Source organism: Polypterus senegalus, chromosome 4 (genome assembly GCF_016835505.1).
Source record: "Polypterus senegalus isolate Bchr_013 chromosome 4, ASM1683550v1, whole genome shotgun sequence".
Lineage (NCBI taxonomy): Eukaryota > Metazoa > Chordata > Cladistia > Polypteriformes > Polypteridae > Polypterus > Polypterus senegalus.
Genome location: NC_053157.1, coordinates 168113363 through 168136651, shown reverse-complemented (window position 1 = coordinate 168136651; position 23289 = coordinate 168113363). Strand labels below are relative to the sequence as shown.

The window sequence follows — 23289 nt, the reverse complement described above, 5'->3', positions numbered from 1 at the left end:
ACTGGTAAGGTTACTGGCAGAATCCTCTGGTTTTCATACGGCCTACACTATTAACTGTAACAGCAATCATGTCAATACATGTGCCAGGTAATAGTGTCACCTGCTCAGACACTTTACACCTTTTCCTGGCCCCCAAAATGCAGAGGAGAGGGGCTAATATCAGACAATCTTGTATTCTCAATTGTGGAGCACAGCCAGATACTCTTGAATGTAGGTGGCTGTGTCTCAATGCACAGGTGGCCTGCTACTCTACCAGCACCAGATGTATGAGGTTTATTAGCAATGTTCCAGATAAGGATTTTCCAGGGTGATGTTCGATGTTCTAGTCCAAGGCCATAGGTAGCTGCAGTCTATTCCAAAAGAAACAAATACAAGAAAAATGTAAACTCAAGACCACATCCACATTCATTAACACCATCCCAATCAATTATACCAGCCAAACTAACAGGACAGAACATATGCGGAGAGTAAACAACCGTAAACACTGTCAGAAGACCCAAACTTCAGAAAGAAGTCATCATAGTGAAGACTGGAGCCAGAGTCAAAATTTCGTCAAGTAGCAGAACTTCCTTATGATTAGAAATTCAGTAATGACCACCATTCATGTGTTTTTCAACAAACTCTATAAAACTGAGCTTTTGTAGGCTTTTTCTTTTTAAACATGTTCTTTTAGGTTTTTGACTGGTGCACTGGGATATCAATTTACATTAATGTATATTCTCCATCCTAATGCAATGGAAGATTTAGTATCTACATTAGCTTATGACAATGCATTTCTATGCAAAAGACCACTTTGTCTGTGTAATAAAGTATTTATTGAGTTATTAAAGCAGCTTAAAACTTCCATTCACTAAGCAAAACATTTATTTTAAACAGGCCTAAGCATGTACTGAACTGAAGCAATTTCACAGGCTGACATAACTCCATCCATAACAGCATCTGCTGCAAACAGACAAACAAGCACAAAATGTATTGCTACCCTGAGAAAATAGGACCAAGAATCTATGATAAAATTATTTCCAGTTTACTTTTGTTGTAACAAGCATGCCTAGAAACTTGGAAGGCATGTTTTCTTTCTAAACGTTTTCTACCTCAAACTGGACATACCTGTATAAAGTAATTTTTTGTGTTTTTCTTTATAATAGGACAAAGTTACACTTCACCTCCATTATAAAGCACAAGATCAGATTATTATTTTAATTTAGAAAAAAGTTTCACTTCAGAATGTAGATTTATATGGAAAACTAATATGTACTTCAACTTGAAAAATACTGAACTTAGTCTTTAAGTGACCCACTTTTAATATAGCTTAATTTGGATTATGCGATACAAGTAGCATGAGATTTTTCCATAGACTTTGTTGATATTGTTTGCTGTTGTACAGTGCTGGTTGTCACTGTAATTATAATATCAGAAATTTGTGTCCATTCTTCATGAAAATGTGAGATTAAATTTTTTTTCTCAGCTATCACTGCAAACTACATGGGGTAAGTAACATACAGTGTACACTGCCATTCACAAGACTGGACACAGCCAAAAAATGATTTTCATAAAATTAAATACCTTTTTTAATCAAGATACCACTAAACTGATTTAAAAATATTCAAGACATTAGTAGTATTTCTAATGGTTATTGCTGCTTGAAATTATTGATTTTTAATCAGTTATTCCCTTATGGCTGCAAAATTTTCAGCTTCCATTCCTTCAGTGTCATAATGGTCAACTCCATTAACTTATCCCTAATTAGTGATATATGGCTGCCAATTGCTTATTAGAGAAACATTTGTAATTACATTAGCACTGTTGATACCTGTAATTCCATTAACGTGGGTTGCAAGGTACTGACATTCCTTAAATTCAGTTGAAAAAATGGCCAAAATGAAACAATTTTCTCAACAAACATGTCAGTCTATTGCTTGTTGCAGAATGAAGGTTATTCCATGTGAATGATTGCTAAGAAAGTTAATATTTCATACAAAAGAGGTCTATTACTGTATTGAGAGAAAAGGAGAACTGGATTTAACCGAGACAGAAAAAGAAGGGGAAGGCTCAGATGCACAACTGCAAAGAGAACATCAGAATCAGTAGTTTGACAAACATCTTGCAGGTCATCAGTTGGCTTATTCCTTAAATACATGCCAAATACTGGGGTCTTCTGCAACCGAGAAAAGGCAATTCCAGAATGAAGGCTTTAGAAGCAGAGTTTTTAAAACAAAGCCATACCTGAAACTATTAAATAAAAACAAAAGAACACAAATATTGGACTAAAGAGGACTGGAAAAGTGTATTATGGTCAGCATCCTGAAAATATTTCTCTGTTGCAGATGACATAGGTATTTGGCATGTATTTAATGAAGAAGAGAACAGAGGATGTAGAAGGCATTTACTTGTTCGGTTATCATCAATGTAAACATTACCACTCATAGCAAGAACCAACTGATACAAATTGTTTCTTTCTAATACTGTCACACTGGTAAATCACAATTTTCAATCCATCTCTGTATCCAAAGATCATTAAACACCTCCTTCATACGAATTTACTGTAAAACACAATCATTTATATGTATCTATTGTATTGTTAAATACTGCTGTTGTTATTGTACTATCAAATATATTTTCATATTGTTACTGTACATCTATGGCTGTAGAAATAAAACAAATTCCACCTTGTTAACTGTCAGTAAAATCCAATGACAATTCAAATACTTTATGGCTTTGGGGGTGATTGCTGTTAATCAAGGCTCCCGCAGAATTGATAATACAATAATGAAAAATAATGGGATGAAATAACTCTTTACAATCCTAACTTTGTTTTTTTTTTGTCTTTACATATAATGAGAAGACATTAATTTAGTACAGGTATAGTATTTTTTTTTTTAAAGTCAAGTCATGTTTTTCATATACAGCAATTAAGTTTCCTCTCACACTGGATTTGTTTCTAATTATCTTAATCCATGTTACTGCCATTTGACCTTCCTTAGGAGTGTCACAGATTACATATCTCAACTCCTACCAAAAATCTCCCTGTATATTTGCATTATGTTCAGGAATATCCAGGCCAGATGATGATGATGAATTAAACCCACTGCGCTTTCTGTGTCTACTCCAAAGGAACCTTATTCAGTATGACTAGCTCTTTTTCTACTCCAGCTGGTCACTTCAATTAAAAGCAGCAAAGATTCTGTTCTGAAACCTTCCAAGACTGCCAGTTTCCTAATGACAATATTTCAGTCTTACTATCCAAAAAGGAAATTAAGCTTTTACTGAAAGACTATAACAAACACAGAATGCAAGTTTAAAAAAATTGACTGGGCATCAAATAAATAATAACTACTTGCCTTTCTCCAAATCAAATCTTACAGGTTTTTAACTTGTTCACATAATCAACAAATGTAGAAATAAGTAATACAATAAGTAAACTGGGCAAGCCAATTGCATGTAAAAAAAGGCTATATATGCAGCACTCAGACTGGCATAATATCAACACATACTGAATAGAAGAGGAAAAACAAAATGCATGCAATTTTAATTTTAACCAGGTTTTTGTAAATAATTTTCTTTTATTATCATGGTATAATAAAAACAGTGGTATGGCCTGGTGCCTGAATAGTCGCTATCTTTTTTGAGATAAAAGCCACTGCTACCGAAAAAGAGGGTGCCAGCGGGATATGCATATCTTCCTTTAGTAGAACCAAAATTAATTGCTGGTTTATCATCGGGGGGTCAATTCGTGAAAAAATGTTGTGTAAATATTGACATGGCTGTGACTAGGGGAAAATGGAAACTGTCATCTCACTACTTAGAAGTCTGCAAGGAGTTCTAGTATTAGAGAGCACATTAAAGGGGCCATCTTAACACTCAAAGAAAAAGGCATTATTGCTGTTATTCTGCTAAAATGGAGCACTTGCCTACTTGCACAGTCAAGACGCAAAATGTGCAATCTGAAACACACACTCGCCACGAATAAATGTATATTTACATTTAAGCAATGTTGAAGTGCCAATATCAATTAATTGATTGTATGAGAAAATATATATTTGTTTTTTTGTTGTTAGAGAAATGGTAAAACTACTTTTTTTAATTATGCCTTGTTGCAGATAAAAAAACAATACGACAGCTTGTATTTATAGTTGGCTTTTTTTTTTTTTAATGCCATGTATTACTGATACCTATTTTTGTACATATTTAAAGTATGTATTTTAAGCAAATTTTTAGTATTTTTTTTGGCCATGGAACAATATCCCTACAGAATTTCATTTTGTTAAAAAATAAACAGTTAATATCTGCAATCTATAGTTTAATTATAAAAATACCAAAAGTAACATACGAATATATAACAGAAGTCTTCTATGTGTCTAGTTATGGCAGAGCTTAGTGAAAAACACTTTTTTAAATGGATAAAGAAAAAAACAAATTTAAAAATCAGAATCGGCCGATCAAGTAAAATGAAACCTGTGATCGGTATCAGCCTTAAAAAAACCAAATCGGAGCATTGATATATTGTGGTATTTTAATTTAAGTGTGTTACTTTTCAAGGAACATGTAATGCTCAATATAATATAGGTATTAAAATTACTACAAAACACCAGATGCAGTATTGCAAAAAGGGAACTGTGTTGATTCTGCTGGACTAAATGACTCATGATTTAATGTTAACACTTTTGAGCTGAAGGGTCAAAAGCTAATAAAACTTGTTATGGAATTAAATATTCAATTCTAATTTTCATTTTTGGTTTCTTTTTGTTTCCCCTAATACCATGCATGCTATTAACCAAGATTTAAGTGACAAAAAAAGTTCAGTGTTAATTTAAAAAAAGAAAGCTTTTTCTAAACAATATAAGATGATGCTCTACAATGCTATTACAGTGCAACTTCTACCTGCAAAGGAAACTAAATGGCAAACAACATCTGATTCACACTTACTTTCCACTGAAGCTAATCATCCTCCTGGAATCAAACCCCAGCCCTCACACTGACCATTCTGTATCAGATAAAACACACATGTGACTTAGCCAGCAGTGCATAAGAGGAGCTTTTGTTGCCCAGGTGAATAGCTCTGCTCTTATCCAACAGGTAATGCTGCACCGTAACGTGCTTGCACATAAAACAATGCTTTGTGTGTACATGTTTAAAGGTTGAATTTCCAGCCAAATCTCATTTTGCCATCTGAAACCGTTACCCATAATCACCATAACTTACAATTTAAACAAACAAACCAACAATAATAATAGTGAAGGATGGACATCCAGTCCAGGGCTGGGTCCTGTCTTAGGCACAGTCTTGCCAATAAAGGTTCCACTTCCCTATGATGTAAAAATTGATTAATCAGGTTTGACAATGAATGTATTTATGTATAAATTATATACCTTTCTGCTGCCTGTTGCATTGTTCTATTCTATTGCGCATTGTGTCAGTTATCCTAGTGAATATGGAAAGGATTGGATTTTGCGCTACTGTACTTGGATTCTATTTTTACTCATGCCAATGTTCAATCTAATGCCAAGAAAAAAACAAATAAATAGTTGCAGTGTTCAATTTTTCCAATCATGAACCAAAATGTTTAAAGAAATATCTTAGAACTGGCAATGGCCATGGCAGACTATGTGACTCAATCAATATCACAAGTTTAGCAAGGCTTCTGTTAGCATAAAGGCGCTAATGGTGTCCGACTTGAAGTCACAAAGATGCTTGTTCTATTACAATCTCTGACTCACTGTGTTATCCTAAGCAAGCTTCTGTAGTCCAATAAAAAAAAAAATGAAAGGACCATGCCTTAATGTGTACATGTGTGAACATGACCTTACTGTGCACACACAAGCCAGTTACAGATAGATTTAAGGGTGGCACTGTGGCGGAGTCTTAAGAGCTATTGCTTCACATTTCCAGTGTCCTGGGTTTAAATCCTAACTCAGCAATTGTTTGTGATGTTTTCAGGCTAATCAACCTAAGATTTCAGGTTTAAGCCTATTCTAAATGTGGCAGAAAGAACTAAACTGGTAAAGGCTCCTGGTTTAAAATTTGGTTTCTGTTTTGGGATTGCTAATTTATTAAGATGACACCACAAGTTTGATAATATATTAGGGCTGAAAATCGATTAAAAAAATTAAATCACAAATATATGTAATTAATCGTATCCAACATTAAAACATGTAATTATAAAATTAATACATAAATCATGAAGTACAGTAAATACACACTGAATCACAAAATTAATGTAGAATCAACACAAATGAATTTAAAAAATAAATTGAAAATTTTTAAATTAAACAATAACCTTAAACCTGAACTTTTAACAAAAAACTATTTGATTAAGTACAACCTTAATTTGAATGCCTTCCTAAAATGGAAGATGAAAAGAAGGCAAAAAGAAAACAAGACCAATGTATTAACTCTCAAATTGGCATGTAAAGTGCAGACATGTCAAAATACAAAACGATCCAAACGACTGTTGACTTTGAATCCGCTACTGAAGACTGATTTGATTGAAAGAATAAGCATCTCTTAAAGGGGCATACATTAACTCTTATGTTAAAACTCCACCAATGCTATCCTCAATTGTTCATCACCGTCAACAACTTAATAATTACACTCTACTCAAGTGTTTTTCAACAAGTGTAGTGCCCCTGTGCCCAGATCTGAGAGAGACACGCTCCTCAGGTGGTTGAGGCCTGTCTGAGGACCACCTGGAGAAGCCGACATAAAAGCAGCTCCGTGATCACGGTTTTGCAGGCACAGCTTGGGTGCATGTTTGCCAGCTTTTGTTGAGCAAATGACAATTTCCGAGCTGCTTTTTTGCCAGCCCCTGTCTCTCCCTTTTAACAGTTTAACACATCTAAGAGATGTTATGCCTTTTTGGTTGGTAGAATCATGTTGTGCCTTGGGATTTTTTTGGGTTACAAAAAAAATGCACCATCACAGCAAAATTGTTGTATAACACTGGTTTACCTACACCTTTGCCCCTAGCACTCAAAAAAAAATCTCTATAGCTGCTGTCATGGTTAAAATCTGACACCATGCATTACTTGGGTGGTTATGTTGAATTCTTTGCATAAATTAGCAAAGATACTGAAAACTGGAATAATGGGTAGGGATAAATACAACACTTCTGTTTTGCAGAATTTCTTTAAGTTAGTCTGCACTGTAAGTTACCTGGCAAACCGGCAAGATAAATACAGAGGTAATAGAGACTTATTTTGGTTTTAGTGCCACTTAAAGATAACTTCTTTAGCACTTATGTGGTATGAAATCAATTTGATCTTCTAACAGAACCAAGGAGTGGGGGGAGTGGAGATTGAGTGCAGCATTTTTACATTTGCACTTTTCTCTGTTGCACCAGGACACCTGCAGTATGTCATTATGTATAAATGAATAAAATAAACACCAATGCTACGTATTGACATGTGCTGTATTGTTGTGAATCATGTAATATGAAATGTTAAACATTTAAATGAAAATTTTATTTCATAGAATGTTTAAAGTCAGTATATAAATGCGGTCCTGGATATGTATGTAATTCTTTAGGTACACACAACTACTTTTTTGTATTACTGTTTTGTAATGTAAAAAATAAATTTTTATATATATATATATATATATTATATATTATATGAAAACGTCACCCTGACCAAAGCGTAACCTGAGGCATTTGCCCCGTTGTTGGTCCTGGATATGACAATATTTAACATGTTAAACTGGCCACATTATTCTCAAATGTCTAAAGATAGCTTTCACGTAAAAGAAGTAGAACAGCTGATTCCACACTCTGTCAAACAAGGTAAACTACATGTTCAGGAAAAAAACATGAAACATTTTATAAATGTAATAATTGTCAGACAAAAGTGTACTACATAACAGAATGGTACATTATAAAAAAATAAATAAATAAATAACAATTAAGATCTGGACTCTGACTTGGCCACTTCAGGACATTACATTGTGGTTTCTGAGCCATTGCTGGGCAGATTTGACTTCATGCCTGGGGTCATGCTGGAAAACAATTCTTCTCCCAATGTGCAGGCTTTCTGCAGACTGAATTCCGAGTTGTACTTGGGTCTCTTGAACAGAACATCATACCATCATTCAAGCAGTTACAACTAAGCCTAAAGTGGATCTTCCATCATGAAATCAATTCAATGCATTCCAGCAAAAGATTGTAGTTTTAGATTTGACAAGTCCAAGACCTCACCTAAATCAAACGGAGATTCTCTAGTAGGACCTGAACCCTGCAGTGCATGCCAGACACCACTCACCCAGCTGGCAAATGTTCCACATTTAAATATTTGCTTTGAATCTTTAAATGAAATACTATTTACCTGCTGTAAAATTCTCCTGTGAACACATCACAACAGCTCTGGCTGTGATTCTACAGTTCACTTCTAAAATGCCAAAAATTGAAAAGTACAACAAAAAGTGTTTAATATGATTTGTAATTTAGTGTTACATTATTTGGAGATGCATTAGCTAGAACCTCAGCTCACACACCATCTTAATAGAGCTGGGACGTTTATCCTGTGTCCTTGTGTGTTATTCACCAGATTCTCCTGTTTTAACCACACATTTCAAAGACACTCCTGTTACTTTAATTAGCAATACTAAATACACATTGTTTGCGTATGGGTTGGTTCCAGCCTTGCACCCGATGCTCATCATATGCACACTGTAAATGGATTAAGCAACTTTAAGAAAAAAAAAATGTTTTTCATGATGTGACATACCTGTTCTAAATGATAGATAGACAGATACTTTATTAATCCCCAAAGGGAAATCTACAATGTGCATTTTAGGCAAGTTTAATATAAATGAGTAAAGTTAAACTTAGTTTCTGTCTGTAAATTATATATATATTTAGCATTTTAACAACAATTAATTGTTTGATGTTCACTATAAACTTCAGTAACTGGAAAACTATTTGCTTTCTACTTCAAGTCCAAATCCTTATGCATCATTTCATGTTTCTGCGATTCTTAAAAACACTTACAGTACTGTGCAGATCTACAGCTTTCACCAGTGCCATCCTCTATTGAAAACACTTACAAAAGCAATATACCCAAGCACAGAGAAAGAATACGGTTACATATTTGCTATTATAGTTTAGCACTAAAGATTTTTCTCTCATAGAAGTACAGTATTTCAGTTATTATAAAAGCACCAGAAACCACAAAATCCTTACACTATAGATGCCGGATACAAAATAACTGCCAGTTAAGGGAACCAGCTAAAACAGATTCCTACAGCTCTTACCACTTCTAAATAATAAAACCACTTAAAAGCTTCGGCATGCTTGTTTGCATGCACAGAATCATTTAGACCTAAATAAAATGCAGAAAACTCCTTAAAAGCAACAAACATTGCACACATAATACATCATTAACCTATTAATTACAATTAATAATGAGAGAAATAGACAAAGGGCAAATGGCACTGATTGATGAAAGGCTTGACCACAGATATTTCAAAACTGGTGTGCATTACTTGGAAATACGAATTTTATTTTGGTTTTTAATACTATCAGAAGCATGAGGATTCTCATTCTCAATTACTGTTGTTCTTGTTATTTAAGCCATTACTTACTAATGACAACACTTGTGGATTTTACTTTGAAGTTGCAGCAGCCTTTTATCATTCTATGTTATTTAAACCATGTCTATTTCATTCATTGTTAATTATTATTAGTATACAATTATGGAAGTAAATCCCATAGAAAAATGTTATTTTTTTGAAAACATGAGAAAAAGTGGTAATAACTTTAAACTATTGTAAAAATATCAATATTCCTAAATTACTTATGAATGCAAATCTCACATTACTCCTTCCAGGAGACCCAAGAATGGAACTTGGAAATGACTGATATAGAGTTTACAAATAATGAACGTAATAAAAAAACATTAATTCAGTGAGTAACATTTTTGTGGATGAAAGCACCTTGGCTAATGAAAAAGGTCAGATGGCTAGACTCATTTAAGCTCAAATGGTTGCTACAGGATTGTAGATTTAGAAATTTGCTTAAAAATAGTGGATGCATCCTGATTGGGGCATTAACATAGGCTGCTGAGAATACGATACTATAAAGGCATGGGAAATGTTACCACTGAATGGAGTACCAGCATTATCAAATGGTACACTAGAACCATAATGTGATAACAATACATTCTATGGCATGTGCTTAAGAGTCCCATGTACAAAAGTCCTACAAAGTTTTAATAAAGCCACACACTTGGCTCAGAGAAAATATCAATGAATTATGAAGCCATTTCAAATACTTCAGCATCCATAGCAGAATGGTGTTTAAATAAAAAAGTTAAAGTCCATAGTTTCAAAAAAACATTTAAGACAAATATGCTAATAAAATTAAAAAGAAATGTTTTGAAACTATAAATCAATGCAAATGAGGGAGTATTCATAACAAAAGAAGGTAAGTAAAATACAAGCCTGCAAGGAGACAACTTGAGTAACACAACAATTTTAGTAAGAAGCTCAAATTTAAAGCTAGGTATATTTCACAGCCCACTCCACTCATCCCAAACAGAATCATAAACAACATAAAATGTGCATGAACCAAATTTGATGGTCACAAGAAGATTTTGAGGAGCCCCTGCAGCTGCTGAAACAGACACATGTGGTGGTCGTGATTGGGAATACAGGCTCTTTCAGAAGCAGTGATGCGGCTTGATAAGGCGTTTCATTTTGGCTAAATGGAGAGGCCGCTAGCCAGGGCTGCCTGCCCCTTGTATAAAACCATAGGCTCCTGAATTCACTTAAAAATGTTTTTTTTTTGTCATAATCATAAGTATTACATTCATTTTTCTTTTACTTTAGATATTTGCTAAATATATTGACTACTTGTTAATATGAAATGTTCAAAAGAGGCAGAAGTTAAAACCTTGTATAGTGGAGTAGTCCATCGCTCTGGTCCCAAAACATCCTTCCCCAGAAGACATTATAAAGCAGGTTTATGCCAAATTACAATATTATTCTTTATTTTGATTGAAAATCTGTTATCACTCCAAATACACATAAACAAAAAAGATTCCCAAGTTTTCACAAAAATTAAAAGAAGGCAACAAATGGGACATTGAGGAACTTGAAAGTAGATATTTGTGACGTATGTTAAAAAGCTTCTTCCTAATGAAATCAATGTCAAGATAAAGTTTAATTTGAACAGGATCTTGGTAGTATATATATATATATATATATATATATATATATATATAAAATTACATCCTAATTGCTCGTCACTTAATATAACACATCATCAATGCATAAAATGGCATTCCAGCAAATGCTCCAAACTCTATCATTACATTTTCTTACAAAATAAATAAATACATATGTAAATAAATAAATAAGTAAATAAATAGAAACCTCCTAGTGTTTCACTTATTTGTATTTTAACTTGCTGCATAGATGGATTTCAACATTTGCATGCAGGATGCATTTGCCCACTGTTAGCAGGTGGAAAGGAAGTATACGAACAGGTGTCCATTTTGAGCAGCTATTAAAACGTTGAAAAAGTTAAGCAGGACCTCATATTAGAGTCAAACAGAAACATACAATCTCACACCTTAGCCACTGAGCCACACTGACCACTAAAATTTAGCACTGCAGGTACGACACCATAAGGTGAGGACCAATCTTGCAAAAGAGTTTCTAGCATTCCTTAACTTAAACTGTCCCTGCCTTATAGCCAATGCTACCACACTGCCAACATCCCAGAACTGAAAAAAGTGGTTTGGAAAATTGGTGGCCGTAAGTCAATAAGACTGGAGTCAACTCTGGTTAAATTCAATACTTAAACAGATAAGCTCTTCTTCTACTACTACATGATTTGTTTAAATATAAGTTCCTTCTTAATGCAGACATTGTAAAGATTAGCAATACATTGTATTCTCCAACAGACTTCATCCAATTCAGAGTCAAAAGGGGAAGGAGCTTTTATGGAAGCATTAAGTGCATTAGTGGACTCTATCAGTCACTCCATCACAAGGTACACTGCACAACCACATAGGGCTAATTTAGATTGGCCAAACAACCGGACAAGCACATTAATTGGAAATTTAGAAGCAAATACTATGAGAACATGTGGAGAAAATGACAACTCCATGAAGACAACCACCAGGCTGCACAATCTATGAAGAGGCAATGCTAACTAACCACTAGACATGATGTAGTAGTCTTAAAAAATTTCATAAACAAGATGGAACTCTTTAATCCAGCAAGTTTATCTGGTGGGCTACTAGATAACATTTCACATTAACAGAATACTACAGAAATCACCTGGGGTCTCATGCATAACGCTATGCGTAGAATTCACACTAAAACATAGCGTACGAACAAAAGCGGAAATGTTCGTACGCACAAAAAAAATCCAGATGCATAAATCTGTGTGTTCGCTAACTTCCATGTTCTTCCGCTCCATAAATCCCGGTAAGTGGGAAAAGTAATGCACGTGCGCGCGCCTGCTGCCACGCCCCAAACTCCTCCTAGAATTACGCCTCTTTGAAATGCAAATCAATATAAATAGCCCTTAAGCTCAGTGTTCTGTGAAAAGGCAATGACAAATGCAAGGGGTGAAATAGAAGAATTTCAGCGAATACCAAGTAGAGGCTAGGAGAAAACGTACTATTTGTTAGTTTAAACAGTGGTATAAACAACAAAATAAACCAACAAAAGTTCACAAAGTCGCACAGTGCCTGAAATAAAAAAAGAAGTTGTCACATATCAAAGTCGCCGTGAAAAGGCGAGTCATAGCCCACTGTCTGAGTGTCATATGAAAGCTTATTAGGGTACAGTGAAAAGAAAGAAAAAAAATTGGGACACAGTGGGGGAAAAAAAGCATGAAATGTTAACTTTAATCTTGAAAATTTCCACTTTAATCACGTAGTTCATTTTATCATTAAAGTAGATCATCATAAATTTCATCTTAAAATCGTTTAATTCACTAGTTTCTCAAATACCACCGTAACTAAAGTAGCACGTTAAATGCTTTGTTTTGTATATGTTCTTCCATGTGCTCTGTGTGTGTGAATCACTATGTGCTTCATAAACAGGCTTTCTCTTCTTCCGACAGGACAAAGAATCCAATACATTCATGATATTACAGCTCTCTGAATAATTTAAATACTGAGATGTATACTTGATATTTTCATGATGGTAGGAATTAAAGCAGATTGTTCATGCCTCCCGCAAGATGCTTGCTGCGACGTGTGCCACCTTCGATGAAATAATTTATTGCAGCAGTATTGTCTCTTTCAAATGTTCTAACACCCAATTCCTGTCCTTCCTTTTCTTTCTCCAAATACCCAATCGCCACACAATCAGCTCTGTAATAGATGTAAAGCCATCTGTAAACTGAGAACGCCAATTCTTCAAAACTTTTAAGGAACATTGAAATATCTTCGTAGCACATGTTTAATTATTCTGTCCATCTATCCACTCAGTGTCGCGCCAGTCCCAGTAGGAATACAGCACGTGGCAGGAACAATCCATGAACAGGGAGCCAGCTCCTTGCTAGCGCTGCGACAATGTGTCCTCACATGTTTAATTAACAATATAGATTATTTAAATGAAGTTAAAGTTTTATCTGTATAATATAATAAACATATTTTGCTGCATTTCATCTTAAAAATGATATTGTCATCATATGTAAATACGTGCAAAAGTGGCTCAGGTTGTGCAAATTATAACTGTATCACAAGTTTACAGTTAGGTAATTTTACTTATAAGTACAAACAGTTCTACAAGGAGCACTTGATGCACTGATTTATTGCGTTTAGAGCTCTTGGGATGAAACTGTTTCTGAACTCCGAGGTCAGTACAGGAAAGGCTCTAAAGCATTTGCTGTATGAGAGCAGTTCAAATAGGCAGCATGGCGGTGGCAGCGTGTGCTAGATGCTGTATACTGATAATTCTCTTTCTGATCAGCTGCTGTAGAGCTGTGATTCCACACTCAGATACAGTGGGATAAATACCTGAGTGCAACAACGCTAAAGCAGCTATGGTATCTGGAATAGTTTGGCCATTTTGTGGACCATTATATTGTTACAGGTTAATTACAATCAGATGCCTTAAACTAATAAACAATATGCAGTTAATTTCAGTGTACATGATAAAACCGTGTCAGGGATATGGATCTAAAAAAGAAAGGGAAACCACACTGGAACAAAAGCACTGCTTTGACATTGGGCACCACCAGTTTGCAAACACAAGCAGAGATCTTGCATACACCAGGGTTTGAGCTAAAGTGAAAATGTGCAGGGCTTTATGCCAAGTTTAAGTTTTATACAGGAGTACACACTGTTTATACATGAGGCCCTTGGATATCTTTATTTGCACAACACAGTGCAATAGATTGTTCCAAATTCTCACTATCTTTGGTGTAAAGAAGTCATTCCACATTCTGTCTTACTGCACCTTTTTCTCAATAAGTTCTACTGGTGGGTTTGACTATGGAGCCAACAGACAGGTCAACATTTCTTATTACTAATACCTGCCTTAATGAGCTTGTACATATATACTTAATTACATAAGAATAAATGAATCCAACAGTAAGGGGGCACTCTTTATTAATCCTCTTTAAAATGAAACCAGTTTTGCTTTGGAAGTTGAACCCAAGTACATTGGCAAGGATTTTGAGCACCCTGAAATGGTCAGATTATTCCGTAAGACAGAGACCTCTTCAAGGTCAGACAACTAATTTATTAATTATTATTCTCTATTTCTTCTCTGGCTATGTTTTCTACTGTACTTAGACCTGGTGCTAAATACTGGCCAATACTGGTTGGTTAGAACATTACACAAAGATTATTTGATGGCTTTAAAGTTGCTTTTTGTTAAGTTATGTTTATTAACTATAATGAGTCTTACAAAGCTTTAAATAAACATACTAACAAAAGAGAACCAACCAAAACAATACAAGTATAGAGAACCTACATTATATCAAGTAGTAACAAAATAAATAATGAATAAAAATGTATACACAGGGTTCCCCTAAGACTGAACTTAGGAATGCCTGCTCTAGAGTTTATAAAGAACAAATGTAATATAAAAATATTGAGTGAGACGCATTTCTGTGGGCAAACACACCTTACTATTGGAAAAGGTCATGTGAAAATGGCTAGACCCAGTTAAGACAACAGAAAGTCAGTCATTTTCAAAACCGGCAGTCCTGAACAGGGTTGTAGGGGTCTGCTGGAGCCTATCCCAGCTAGCATAGGGTGCATGATAGGAACAGACTCTAGATAGGACATCAGTCCATCATAAGTCAAACACACACACAACCCAACCAAACACTTGGGCCAATTTAGGGTCACCAATTCACCTAACCTGCATGTTGGACTGTGGTAGGAAACCTTAGCATAGGGAGGAAACCCATGCAGACAGAGAGAAACATGCAAACTCCATGCTGGGAAGACCCAGGACCAGATCTCGTTACTGCAAAGCAGCAGTGTGCTACCACAGCACCATCAGCCAACAGAAAGGATTCACCATGCGCCCCCCAACCCCATAACCAGCTCTATACAAATGTGGTGTGTACAGACAGGCATCTCTGAATGTTCAGTGAGCTGGACCATAAAGAAAATAAACTACAGGCAGGAGAAGACTCCTGGTAGCTCAGAAAGAAAGATGAGGATACATTGGCTAGATGATCACCAAAGATGGACAACTGAAGACTGCAAAAAAAGTCAACTGGTCTGATGAATCTCAATTTCTGCTACAAAACACTGAGAGCGGAGTCAGAAATTTGTTTCTAAAACTGTGGATGCATCCGGACATGCAGCATTATGAGAGGCTGGTGAAGAACTGTAAAGGTGTGGGGAATGTTACCATAGAATATGGCAATTCATGAATGTGATGACTACACATACATGGGCATGTGCCTAAACGAGACATGTGCAGAAGTCCCATGTATATGAATCGAAGTCAAGCACTTAGCTAGAAGAACATCTTAATGAACTGCGGTAGGACACCTCCTCTCAGAGGTGAGAAATTATATAATTTGGTAACATAAATGTTTATTTTTACATAATTCAAATTTTCACTTTGTGTCTGTATTTTTCTGATCTTTTACAGACTTTAAATAATATTTGAAATCCTTCTTAAAGATAGTGAAAGAGGGAGAATTCTATTCATTTTGATTTATGAATAGTAACCATCAAAGTATTTAGAATAAATGTTCTTTTCTGTATTTTTTCTCTGACAAAATACAATAAAACGTCAAATACACCTTTAAGTCAAAACTTTGCAAAGAAGTTTTATACTTTCAAAATATAACGAAAAAAGAGATGAGCCACAGAGAAACTCGAATCGCTGGATAAAACTTGTGAATAATTTTCTACGGTACGTCTGTAACTATATTTGTAATAGCTTTCAGGAACTGCCCAAACTAAAGAGAAGGGGGTCCAAGGACTTCAGATCGGCGATTAACTGACTTCATCGCCTCAGTGTCATTTCGCCATTCATTATACCCACACGGAATTGCCTATATGTTGCCTGGTTTACGCGTTTCACGCATGTTTCAGGACTTGGCGAACAGTTCTCACTATTGAAGTAAGCACAATCTCCAAGTGCATTTATTCAGTTAGGCACATCTCCTCAAAAATGTGGAGAGGGTAGCGAAACAAAATCGCTAGCACAGAGAACCGGACCTGCTACTAGCCAGAAAAGCCTTAGACAAATAACAGCCGAAGTGAAACGAGAAAAGCGAGAAAGAAGAGCTAAATACTTACCTCTGAACCTGTGCGGAGAGGGGACCCAGAAAAAGGTTGTCACCGTAACCGCCACGATTAGCAGAGCCAGCACACTTCCATGCCTGCACCTCATCTCATCGCAAACCCCTTTTTAATTCAGACGGTGCTCCTGTGACGAATTCTTTTGTTGGGGAATGGGTACGCTACCACAAGGAGTGAATCCTCGAGAACACAACAACAACCACACCTTTACCTCATGTGACACGGGCACATATATGAATACAAAAAAAGGAAATAGAGGCGAGTACGGCAGCGACTTTTCTTGTTTCAGCTCTCCGCCCCTGCGGTTTTGAAAGTGAGGTAAGAGGCAGACAATACCAAACCTGATTCTTGCTCTCCGGTCGGGCGTTTAACTTCCTTACCTGTCAGAAAACAGGAGTGTGAAAACGTGTCTCGCGCTCCCCCTGCTGACCGAGCCTTCAAAGTGCAGGTGGCCTCTAATAATGTCAATGAGAGAGTAAAATGTGGATTGGGGTTGCGTGGAGCAGCAATAGAGAGCGCGCCAGTGCATCATTTAGCCGGCACTCCAATTTAGATTACAAAGGATAAACCCGATATAGAAAAAGAGAGAACATGCAGACACCGCACGGACAACTACCATATTCTTTTTAATTCTCCTTTCCCCGTGTAGTTTAGCCGCTTAATTGTATCCACATACTGACAATTATTGATGAGCAGCACAGACACAAGAGCAAATGACACCAAACACTAAAGAGAAGCAGCAATTTTCTGTATAATAATCACTTGCGAGCTAAATACCAAAATAGGCTTAAATGACCAGATCATGGAGCCAATCCCAGCCAACACAGGGCACAAGGCAGGAACCAATCCTGGGCAGGGTGCTAACCCACCGCAGAAAAAGAACAAAATCAAGTAAGAAAAAGAACAGTAATTAATGCAGCACATAACAATGCTTGCTACATTCCCCTAAAAATTCAGCAAACCCATTGTGTACAGTCATTTCTAGAATGACACAAAAAAGGCATAAACCGGGAAACAACAGCTTGTTTAATAAAGGCAGGAGTCTGGTGATATGGATGAACACCTGCAGTTAAGGTGCTCCGCAGGACTGAACTTTTGGGACCACTTAGTTATGCCTCTTGTTACATTCATTTGTGTGCTAATTTGTAACACTGAAGTAGCAGTTCCCCTTTAACATTTGGTGTCATTTGCCCCTGTGTCTGTACTGTTCAGCACTAATTGTCAGTATCTGGATACATCTTAAGGAGCATACTCCACTGAAATAAGGTGACTTGAAAAAAAGATGTCAACATTTAAAAATATGACAAAGAGTGAACATTTATGAATTTTGTTTACATGTAAGTATACCAGCACATATTTCCAAATGCCAAATAAGAGAACAAAAGGATTAACTAAAATGAGATAATTTAGCTGTAGGACTGAACCATTCATTTCTGAAAGTGGTTGTAATGAACTCTCGGCCACAGTGGGATCCCCAGGATTGGACATGGAAACCCTTGAATTAGAACACTCAATGTACTTGTAGTGCAGGGGTCTAAAACTCCATTCCTGGAGGCCCACAATGACTGCGAGTTTTCATTCTAACCATTTTCTTAATTAGTAACCAGGTTTTTCTTTTACTGCTAATTAACATCTTTTACACTAATTTTAATTGACTTGCAATTTAAGACTCAGACTCCTTTTTCCTTAATTAGCAATCAAACAATAATGTGATACAAAACAAGCAAATACATAAACAAGGAATCTGTGTCCATCATACAATAAATGAAAATAAAGAAAGGTGAAGGTCTCAGTAATGTCGATCTGCTCTGGTCCACAAAACATTTTGACAATGCTCTTAGAAAAAAGAAAATCAACCATCATTTCTGCAATGTCTGCTATGACAGAATGAAAGCACCAACAAGCCATGGAATTAAATAACCAGTTTAATTAGCAACAGGAATTGGCTTCCAGCGAAGAAAGTGGTTTAAGTGAAATTGGTTGGCTCATTTCATCTCCCTTTTCTCTTTGACTGCCATTTAAAGAAAAAGAAGCATTCAGAGAGCTGAATCTTAAAAAAACAAGGCAATTAAAATTAAAGGAAAAGAAGTCAGTTAAAAGCAGAAACTGGCCACTGATTAAGAAAGTGGCAACAAGGAAAACTTGGAGCCACTATAGCCCCCCAGGATTGGAGCTGGACCCCAAGTTGTAGGGGATAATGCTAGTACCTTTCATTAAGTATTCCAGGTGGCCATCTCTGATCCTTGACGGCCGCAGTGGCTGCAAGTTTTTTGTTCCAACTCAGTTGCTTAATAAGAAGCCAATTCTCACCAACAACCTCTTATTTAATTTCATGGCATGTTAGTGTTTTAACTCTACCATGTTAGTTCATTCTTAAATCATATTTTTTTTTTTCCTTTCTAATGATACATGCATCATCCAAGTGATTTAAACCTAAAGCTGAGGAGTAATTTTCAGTTATTCATTTTCTCTTTTAGTTTCCTTCTGAGTACTTAATTAAACCAAAAAGTGAATGATGAATACATGCAGGTGGAAATGGAGATAAGCTTGATGGAGAACTGCTGGTTCCTTTGTCATGTGCATCTTATTGCTCATAAAGAGCAGTCAAAACAATGAATACAGTTCTTTATGACTATAATAAACAATCAAGGGTTCAAAATCTTAACAAGAAAAACAACTAAAATGAACCAGAAAAATGTTACTTGAGCAATAAGTTCTTCATCAGCAAATGAATGATTTCTCCTGAAGCAGTTGGGTTGGAACAAAAACCTGAAGTTGACATTGCTCAGCCATGATTTAAAGGGTCTGAATCTTAAATAGCAAATACATTAAATGAAGTTAATTAGTAGCAAAAACTAGTCACTAATTAAGAAAATAGATTGAAAATCTGTAGCCACTGTGGCTCTCCAGAATCGGAGTTGGCCACCCCTGAACTATTTTTTCAATATAAAATTTTGTAATAATGGGGTGTATTGAGATAAGGCAGATGACAGAGAAAGTGTAGGAGTCAGGAGGAGAATTCTGAGAATTGTCTGCAGCTCAATATCAGCAAAACCAAGGAGCTGGTTATTGACTTTTGCTGCACCAAAGAGCCTGTATGGCTGGGTTTAGGGAGTGGATGTAGAGGTGGTGCACTGTTACAAGTACTTGGGGGTTGACATTAAGGGCAGATTGGAGTGGTCTCGGAAAACAGTGCACCTATATAAGAAAGGGCAGAGGAGGCTGTTTTTCCTTAGGAAGCTGCATACCATTAATGAAGGTAGTGTCATTTTTCACATGTTCTATAACTCAGTGATGGCCTTTGCGATTTTCTATGTTGTGGCGTACTGGACTGGTGACAAGACTTTAGCAGAGGCCCACCAAATCAACAAACTAAATTAAAGGGCAGGCTCATTCATGGAACACACTCTTGACTCCATGGAAGTAGTAAAGAAGGAGAGAGTTAAAACAAAAGAAAAGCAATTATGAACAATGCTGCATATCTTCTCTCTGACACATTATAACTGAGTACTTTCAGTTAATTCATTATTCAGTTGAAGTATCTGAATATAATAATATTTATTTATTAAGCTTCTTCAAAAAGCCAAATTTCCTCCAAGGACAAATAAAGTGCTCTTACTTAATAATCCCTTTAGTATATATAGTAATATAACAACTGTATTTATAAACAAAGCTGGATGTCCTTGATCAACTCACTGACTGACTTAAATATTCTTGGCTATGTGTAGACAATTCGAGGAGAAATTGCTTACACAAAATGATAAATCTCATGGCTTTAAGGCCCACAAAAATCCAGCCTGAACAAGTCAAGTCAAGTCAAGGTGGGCAGCATGCACTGGTATAGTGCGTTGCCGCACCCACTACACGACGAAACAACTCAGGATCCCAGTTTGCAACGCCCCAGGCAGACGCACGGTCCAGTCCCACCCTCCGGAAATTACCCTCTATTACCTCAATGCAGGTAATGTGCCTCATTCGGGACTTCATGAGCAACCGCTCACCAAACAGTTTATTTAATTATGAAAAAATCTGAGGAAACTGCAATGATGCTTTAGATTAAATAGTAGGAAAGGACAATCTTAATGCTAGTCTATTTCAGTTTTAATTCAGGTGGTGACTGCTTCAGCTGCAAGTTAGTGGCATTGTGGTTTCAGTACTGTCCGTATCTTTTTCATGGTGATCTCATTTTTTGTATACTGTAACCACGAGGGTGTGTTGTGACACTCCAAATTTCAAACACAACCTTACAGACTTGGGTTCAAACAAAAATATTTACTGCCTTTAACAGGTTTCGTTCTGTTAACACAGCACAGCAGTATAATTCTTTCTCTTCTCTCCTCTAGTTCTCCACAGTGAATGATCTCCGGTTTCTCTCCCAACTCTGACTCTACTGGAGCGAGGCAGAGTTCCTCTTCTTAAACAAGACTCATAAGTACTTCCTGTACCAGGACATTGTCTGCAGAAAGTACTTCCCGGTTAGACGAAAACCTCACAGAAGTAGAAAGAAATAGTTCAAGCAGCACCTCCTGGTGGCACCTCCGGAACACAACAGGGTCAGTCCACTGTACTGCAGTTCCCAGCATGCCCTGCAGGTGTTTATATGGGTACTATAGTCCAGAGACGCTGCCATCTAGTGTCTTGAGGAGGTGAAAAGTTCATAGAAGACATCTCTCCCTGTTGCTTTAGAATTCTGGCTTCCCTGCCGGGTATGGATCCTTTTCAAAGCCTTTCCGGGATGCCAGCATCTCCACTGCAGTGATGAAACCTTCTGTCAATCTCCTATCACAGAAAAAATATTGTTGCACATTGTTGTAATTACGTAAGTTATTCACACCATTCAGTCATTACTTCTATTTGTTTCTTATATTGGGCCATGCACTTATTTTATTCTTTGGAAGCATAGCATTTCTTTTAATTTCCTTTGAAATTTTCATTGGTATCTTCTGTATTATGTATTTCTGTAATTGTATAGACTTCTTAAGATGTGTAACTTAGATGTAACTGAGAAGGAAAGAGCAGGTACCAGAGATAGGATTGGAAGTAGGAAACAAAGATAAGACAGATGAAAAAAGAAAAGATGAGAGTGGGTGAGAAAAAGCTGTTATTAGAAATCCCTGAAACCCCTGGTGATCCCAAACCACTAAACCTTTAGTTGCATTTAAGAGCTCAGACATCTTAAGCCAACCTCTTAGGTATCATTTTCCCAGTTGCTAAACCTCAGACATATGCTAGCATTTAACAGGCTGGATTTTTCTATCTTATATACTGCCAATTCTCAAGAATCAATGTCTCCATGATGGGACAGTTAACTTTGTGAGCTGGAATGTTAAAGGCCTGAATCACAAATTAAAGAGGAAGAATGTATTCTCTCACCTAACAGGTTTAAACGCTAAAATAGTATTTTTACAGGAGACCCACTTACTAAGCAAGAGTCAGTTCCGGCTGCAAAAGGACTGAACTGGCCAAATGTTCCATGCTAGCATTACAAAGAAAACTAGAGGTGTGGGAATTCTCATACATAGAACAGTCTAATTTGTAGCATCAGATGTAGTATCTGATCCTGAATGGAGATATTTGATGGTCATGGGAAACTTATTTAACTGTAAAATGATTCTGATAAATGTTTATGCACCTAATGTCAATGATAAGGAATTCATGTAAAATGTATTTGCATCCATTCCCAATGTGAACACTCATAAAATTATAATGGCTGGGGACTTTAATTGTGTTTTAAATCCACTCTTAGATAGGACTCCTGTCACAGGGGGATGACATCTAACACTGCAAAGACAATTACACAGTTTGTAACTGACCACAACTTATCAGACCCCTGGAGGTTTCTAAACCCAAACTCAAGAACATATTCTTTCTACTCACCAGTACATCATTGCTACTCAAGAATTGATTATTTCTTTATAGATAATAATTTCTTGCCTACGATTAAATCTTGCAAATACGATGCTATTGTTATTTCCGACCATGCACCTCTGATCTTGGAGCTAAAGTCACTATGCCCCACACACTCACCTCGCAGATGGCGTCTTAAGCCACTTCTATTAGCAGATGAGAACTGTACTGAATTTATATCCAAACAAATCAGTTTCTTCCTAGAGACAAATACATCCTCAGAGGTTTCTGCAGGAATACTCTGGGAAACTCTAAAGGCCTTCTTAAGAGGACAGATTATTTCATATCTTTCCCACAAGAATAAATTAGAAACCAAGAAAGTATCAAAGCTAAAAAACGAAATTACTAGAATAGATGAAGAACATACCAGGCTTCCAAGCGAGGCTCTACATAGGAAAAGGCAGGCTCTGCATTCAGAACTCAACCTCTTGACAACTAAAGAAACTGAACAACTAATTTATAAATCCAGACATCATTACTATGAACACGGAGAGAAAGCTAATAAGCTTTTAAGCTCAACAAATCCACAAGCAAGGAGGTCGCAATGCAATCCCAGCAATCAGCAACATGAACAGAGATGAAATCATTGACCATAAAAATATAATGCACACATTTAGAGACTACTATAAATCCTTATATTAAGAAGACAACACAC

At 36.3% G+C, this 23289-nt stretch overlaps 1 protein-coding gene across 2 annotated transcripts in view; it reads right to left on the bottom strand.

Annotated features, from left to right (window-relative positions):
- LOC120527806 (alpha-1,3-mannosyl-glycoprotein 4-beta-N-acetylglucosaminyltransferase B-like) overlaps positions 1–17080 on the bottom strand; it is a 127347-nt gene extending 110267 nt beyond the window's left edge. For both annotated transcript variants that reach the window (XM_039751647.1, XM_039751649.1), the window contains exon 1: positions 16725–17080. In XM_039751647.1, the coding sequence (XP_039607581.1) occupies positions 16725–16818 (94 nt within the window). In that variant the 5' untranslated portion in view covers positions 16819–17080. The remainder of the gene's footprint in view (positions 1–16724) is intronic.
- Between the last annotated feature and the right edge of the window lie 6209 nt (positions 17081–23289).